The 6997-nt window shown below is 42.6% G+C and overlaps 1 protein-coding gene across 3 annotated transcripts in view; it reads right to left on the bottom strand.

Moving 5' to 3' along the window:
• Positions 1–349: 349 nt before the first annotated feature.
• The window catches only part of TMEM150C (transmembrane protein 150C), a 71801-nt gene continuing 65153 nt past the window's right edge, over positions 350–6997 (bottom strand). For all 3 annotated transcript variants that reach the window (XM_035004672.1, XM_035004671.1, XM_035004669.1), the window contains 2 exons: positions 3670–3847; positions 350–1411 (listed from right to left, as the gene is read on the bottom strand). In XM_035004672.1, the coding sequence (XP_034860563.1) occupies positions 1203–1411; positions 3670–3847 (387 nt within the window). In that variant the 3' untranslated portion in view covers positions 350–1202. The remainder of the gene's footprint in view (positions 1412–3669; positions 3848–6997) is intronic.

Below are 6997 nucleotides of genomic sequence, written 5' to 3'. Positions count from 1 at the left end.
TGTTTGCGTTCTAAACTCTTCGTGGGTGAAACGTGTATGTTGGGCAGTAAGGGATCAGCCATGCCAGTTGCTTTGGGGGAAGGGTGATTTGTTTAGTTGGTTTCTACAAATTCCAAGTATGAAAAAGCCCTTAAACACCCCCCCCCGACCAAATACTAAATTTGAGCTATAGATACATATTAAGTAGCTCTCCCTTGATCTGGACTTAAAACAAGATGCTCTAAGACTCCTTTTGTAAATGTCCAGCAGGAGCTCTTCTTATTACCTCCACAAATATTTCTTTGTGCTTTTCTGTGAACATTTTCTTAGCTTTGAACATAAAAGCAGCAAATGAAGCCTGCAGGTCACCTTTTTTTTTTTGCTTTTATCATGGTTGAACCCAAAACAAGCTCAGCTCTTGCATTTGGCCTACATCTTCTTTGTCCATGAGGTCTTGAGAGACCCATGGTGTTACTTAAAGAAAAAAAGAAGGCAAACTATGAAATATAAAACAAAAGCCATACATAGCATACTATGGAAGCAAAAACGAAACCATACCCTCACTGCCCCCATCTTGTTCCATGCCTGGCAGACCACGTCCCTACGAATATTCACATTTGGAAATATTTCTCAGTCACGGTAAAGTCCAAATCATGGTGATGGGCTTGTAGCATATTCCTCTCATTGACTCCAAACAGCTGACCACTGAACAGTGATGAAGGGAGTTTTTATGGGGAAGTTCTTGATGATACTCAGTCCATTCAAGAGTATTAGTGCCAGATTCAGAACTTCCTCCTGAGCTGGTTCCAAGCCCTTTGGATCTGAAGGCAACTTTGGGAGTTGGCATTATTCCCATGTTACATTTGGCCCGCCCTACTCTGTGGTAGGGTGATCACAATGTCTGAAGTACATGAAGAGAATGAGAAGAGCAGGGAGTACTGGGGGAGAGAGGGGAAAAGAGAAGTGATCGTGCACAAGCTTCTTGCTCTGTCGTGCATATATTTTCCGTGTAACAGCATGTATTTCGACACATAAGGGCTTGTGCTTTTTTGTTAAAGAAGTAACTTGCCCTGAAAAGCTCATTTGGCAAATGTGGCCATGAACGTGTGTGTGTGTGTGTGTGTGTGTAAAATGTGTGATGAGGTTATGGACCAAGTCCTGTGGGTGCATCCTGGCTCCTTCTCCCAGCACACCCACCTCACAGGCAAGGAAAAGCTGATAGGTTACACCTGGTCGGTTTGATATTCAGAAGCTTCGGACAGGCTTTCTGAGAAGCTTAGGAAATTCTCCTGGTACTCGGAGCAAACAATCTCGTAACGGTAATGCCGGAACTCCACAGCCAAGGTGCCAAAATAAGACAGGAAGCACATGACCAGACCCCACTGGACCCTGGCTGCGTACATGTGGATGCCTTGGGCCATGAGGATGAAATCTGGGGAGCAGCAGTCAAGGAAAGTACCCCCATCAGCCTCATTAAAACTGGGCTTTTTTCTGGACAGGGACAGGCTACAAGAAAAGGCTCACTCCCCGCCCCCCCCCACCAGCAGAACTTAGCTTGACAGCTTGCTGAACACACGACTTGCATGAATAATCTGAAGTCCATTACTGAGCTCTTCCTTTGTGCCAGACATCCGTCTAGGTGCTTGCGTGGAAAATCTAACTTAATCCTCACAGCAATCCTATTATCATCAGTTCATTTAAAAGTAGGGAAACTGAGTCCAGATGGTTAAGTAACTTGCCTGAGGTCACCGAGGTGTTAACTGGTAGAGCCGGAATTCAAATACAAGGACTCGGACTCCCGGGCTCGGCATGCAGCTGTACCGCTGCCTAATAATCTGTGAGATTAGCAAAAGGATTAAAATTCCCCCCAAAATTAGTTGGCCAGAAAAAGAAATCTCTCTTTAAAAAATCACCGCAAGTGACTGGATTCATAGTCACCTTTCTATCTGCAGAAACAATTTTGAACATATCCAATCACTAATCACCTACATCGAAGCTTTGTCTCTACGGTGCTAATACCGTGTAAGCAGCCCCTCCTCCTTTTCTGCTAGTTTTCACTATTAAAACAACAAATGAGACTCCTATGCCTGAATCTCTATGGAACGTACACGCACACACACCAGTATACAGGCGGTCGGAGCTGGGAAGGAGAGCGTTTCAAAGCATGCTTTAGTAAGAAGCCAAGAGGCCAAGGTCTAAATACGTTTTTTAAGAAAAATCAGAAATGCTCCCTTGGAATTAGCTCTGTCTTCAGAACTTACACTGAAAATCTTGGGAAATTTTCAGAGGGCAAAAGAATACGGTGAAACTACTTCAGCCAGACTCTGCTGTCCTGAGAAGGCCTGGATCTGTTCACCTGGGAACCAAGGCAGGGTTCCAAATGTTCAGGAACAACACAGGTCAGGGTTGTTTGGTATAAGCTGAAAACGCAAAGTAAAGTCTGTACATACTCTTCTGACTGAGGGCTCGAAATAATGGCAAAGCAATATTATTACTTAAGTTAGTGGGGAAGGGATAAATCTTCAAATCTCATACCAGAATTCTGACCTTTTTACTCATAAAATCTTTTATCAAGTGGCTAGCCATAAGCACGAGTTTTGGCTTGATTCTCCAGTCCTTAATTGTTCTCTAAGGTGCTGCAGAACTTCAAAAAACCAGTCACATGGTTGGCAATTAGGAAAGAAGAAATAAAGACTCCAAAGACTCCAGTAACTACAGGACATCTCTGAACCACAAACGTTTTCATATTTTAAAGCCACTTTCCCTAAGGCGAAAGGGTGTGGTGGTGAAGAGTTCAAACTGTGCCTGAGTTTAAGTCAAGATCGCTGCATACAGAGTGTGATCTTGGGTAAATTATCTCTGTCCTTACTATTCTTGTTAAAGGAGGATTAAAAGAGTTGATCCATTTAAAGTGCTTAGAATAACGCCTAGCACATGATAAGAGCCTAATAAATGTTGGCGATTACGTGCCCGAAGATGTAATGGGGTTAGCTATACATTCTACCACCTAGAAACCTTATTCCCTTCCTCTCTGGTTTCTGAGGAGAACCTATTGGAGTGAGCACTTCAGATCACTCTGCCCCACAGAACGAGTGGCTGATCTGACTGGTCGCACTGGAACTGGCCGGCTTCTATTGGGCCACGCTACCGGTAGGTGGGGTCACCGTGCTCCCTCCCGGGCTAGTCTCCTGGGATGTGTTTGGGGTTAAGCTTTTCCTGGTTTCTCTGCTTGTTACTGAGTGGATAAGTTGAAGTCCAAGGTGTGACACAGGAGGCCTGCCACGTTCTCCTCTGCAAATTAAACGAAATAACAGGGCCATTAATAAAGTCACAAATTAACTTTTTTTTTAAGATGTAAGGGAAAAACAATCCCCATTTTCGTTATGCATCTTCGTTATGCTTTTCATCAGGGGAAACTTTTACATCATTAATGATAAGGAACACCACCTACAGATAGAAACAATTTTGAGAAGGCAGAGCTTGTTTTATTTTTAGTTCTCCATCTCCTCTTTGGCATAAAAAAGAGGCCTGAGAGTTTTTGTTTTTATATCCATTACTGTTGTCTTTTGTCTAAGATTCTGAGATAATCTGACCAATATCCTAACCAATTGAAAATGGCGATTTTCTCATCTACGTATCTGGGTTTTACTCTCACTGTCAAAGCACCTTCTTTTCACATTCAAAGGATACAGAGGACCACACAGAGAGTGATGGATGCTGAGAGAATAACTCGTGGAATTCCAACTTTCCGTCCTTCATTCTTGATGTTGACTTTGAGCGTCAGTGCAGCCTGGATCCAGCAGGTCAACGTGCCAAATCCAAAGGTCAAGGAAGTTCCGACATTGTGGATTTCTTCATCATTCGTGAGCTAAGGGATGAACAGATAATGACAAGGAGGCCCATTTAGAAAAGACATGATGGCCAATGGAACACCTGAGGGAGAAAAAAATAGGTAAAGTGATGTCTCAATAATGGGATGATAGATTTTGGAAAGAGTGGAGTCCTTCATCTTCACTGGCTCTTTGTGTCTGTTCTCAAATGGTCTGAAGTCTGAGGGGGGAAAAAAGGAAATAGTACCCCTAGACCTCAAAATATTTGTTTAGAATAACCCACTCAGGCAGGGGTAATCTATCCTTGAATTTATTTTCCAGAAAAGTGTAGAAAAGCAAAAGAAAAACAGTTACACCAAAAAGAGAAATGTCAGTTTCTACAAACATACACCCCAAACTTTGTTTTCCAGAGTAAGAAATGAGACCCGGGATCTGCCTGTGTATTTAGTGATCAAAGAGGATATACTCTAAGCGGGTCAAGATTTTACTGACATAGACAGCTAACAACACTTACTCCTACAAAACTGGACTGTGTAATGTGACCAATTCATTGTTAATGGGATTTTGTTGAATTTTCCTTTTATAATAAGAAAATTGTCACCTAAAAGCTTTTTCCATATTTGTAGATCCATTAAACGACATTAGTGTTTGAAGATTCCTGGTCAAGGCTTTTATAGAGTTAATAGGTTACAGGAGACCCATTTGGGTTATTTCATTTGAGGGTTAAAGACGTAACTCCAAATCATTGCCTACTGATGTCAAAAATATACTGGTCACTTTTTTTTTTTTTGATATAGTGGTCACGGGGCGCCTGGGTGGCTCAGTCGGTTGAATGTCTGCCTTCCGCTCAGGTCATGATCTCAGGATCCTGGGATTGAGCCCCCTGTCAGGCTCCCTGCTCAGCGGGGAGTCTGCTTCTTCCTCTCCCTCTGCCCCCTGCTTATGCTCACTCGCTCTCTCTCTGTCTCAAATAAATAATCTTTTAAAAAAAATAATATACTGGTCCCTTAAAACATCTTTAGCAATTATATATATTTTTAATTACACATATAAGAAAATAAAATCTATAGTTGAAGAGACGGCTCTTACAACATAATAAAATATTTTTTTGAATTGCCATTGTCTTCAGATGTTTTATTGTTTGACATTGCTGTGAGAATAATGGTTGCATCAAATCAATATTGCTTTCCTTTTACAATTTTTTCTATTGTTTTTGGCTGTAGTATTTTTTCCTCTTTGGAAGAAGCCACTTTTTTTCTCTCTTAGCTCAAAAGACATATTTTCAAATCTTTATTTACATATTTTTTTAATGCGGAGGACACCTGTATTTATTTATTTATTTATTCATTTATTTTTGAAGATTTTATTTATTTGTCAGAGAGAGAGAGAGCGAGAGCAGGAGGGGCGGGTGAGGGCAGAGGGAGAAGCAGACTCCCCGCCGAGCAAGGATCCCGATTCAGGACTCCATCCCGGGACCCTGAGATCATGACCTGAGCTGAAGGCAGATGCTTAACCCACTGAGCCACCCAGGCACCCCAAATCTTACTTTAAATAACAATTCCTCAAATACAATTTTACTTCTAGGCAATTGGTTTTCCATGTTATATACACAGTCCATTCATTTATTATTTTAAACTTAATTTAAAAAATAGATGATATAATTACATGGTTCAAACTTTAAAAAATTATAGAGTGCAGATGGAAAAGTCTGTCTCCCATCCCATACGCTAGCTACTTGGTTTCTTCACAGGCAACTAATTTGTTGTTTCCTTTGTATTCTCTGTAGATGTTCCAGAAAGTGTTCTTCGTATGTCGTGTCATCATTCATGGTTTTGAGTATTTGTGGTTCACCAAAACAACCCAATCTCTGGACTTTAGGAAAGACCAAAAGGTCTACCCAGTAACTTCCATCCAGGCCCTGGTTTTTATAGAGTTAATAGGTTAATAGGTTTATAAACAGCCCCTACAGCACAAGCAGGCAGCAGCCACTCAGTAAGTCTGGCTTGATAGGGGATGGGCCCTAGAGTAGTAAAAGAACGAGTGGGACTGCCAATCTGTCAAACGACCCATCGATTCAAAAGTAACTATTCCGTTGCTCCTCTGTGCCAGGCGAAGTCCTGGGGAATGAGTTTTCCTGGTGTAATGAATTACCAGGACTGAGGGGTGGAACGAGAGACAGTTTTAGAAAATCCACTGCCCTATATTTTTAAATGCCTCTGCCATTTGGATTTCACTCCACAGATGGGGAGAGGTGTCGGATGGAGGAAGTTTCTCACCAGGATATAAAGCAGAGGTTGGAGGACACTGGGAAGGGAACGAGCCATGGGCAATCAGACAACCACTGTTCCAGTGCAGGGGGGCTCCTCGTCTGTCTTACAAATGGAGTCGTTCGAGTCCAGAGGTGGATGATGGTCTTGGCAAGGGAATTTTTTTTTTTTTAAGTAGGCTCCATGCCCAGCGTGGAGCCCAGCACGGGGCCGGAATTCATGACCCTGAGATCAACACCTGAGCTGAGATTGAGAGCCAGATGCTCAACCAACTGAGCCACTCCTAGGGAAATGATTCTTTTTTTTTTTTTTTAAAGATTTTATTTATTTATTTGACAGTGAGAGAGGGAACACAAGCAGGGGGAGTGGGAGAGGGAGAAGCAGGCTCCCTTTTGAACAGAGAGCCCGATGCGGGGCTCGATCCCAGGACCCTGGGATCATGACCTGAGCCGAAGGCAGACGCTTAACGACTGAGCCACCCAGGCGCCCCTAGGGAAATGATTCTTAAATGTTGTGATCTCTGGCTTCTAAATATCTGGGCAGAAGAGTTAGTGTTAGTAGACCTTTATACAAGTCCTAGGTGTTCTAGAGAAATTCTGTGTTTGCAAACTTGAGTCCCACGTGAGCTTGCTCTTATGAAATGCAAGCTTTCATCCAAAAAGGATATTCAGTGTTTAATTTAATTTTTTTTAAGATTTTATTTATTTATTTGACAGAGCGAGACACAGCGAGAGAGGGAACACAAGCAGGGGGAGTGGGAGAGGGAGAAGCAGGCTTCCCGCCGAGCAGGGAGCCCCATGTGGGGCTCGATCCCAGGACCCTGGGATCATGACCTGAGCCGAAGGCAGACGCTTAACAACTGAGTCACCCAGGGGCCCCTTCGGTGTTTAATTTTAGAAAGGCCATGATCATATTAGTTTT

Source organism: Mirounga leonina, unplaced genomic scaffold (assembly GCF_011800145.1).
Source record: "Mirounga leonina isolate KUSES-001 unplaced genomic scaffold, KU_Mleo_1.0 Mir_129, whole genome shotgun sequence".
Classification (NCBI taxonomy): domain Eukaryota; kingdom Metazoa; phylum Chordata; class Mammalia; order Carnivora; family Phocidae; genus Mirounga; species Mirounga leonina.
Note: the sequence above shows the minus strand (reverse complement) of the source record. Positions and strands in the feature narration are given on the sequence as shown.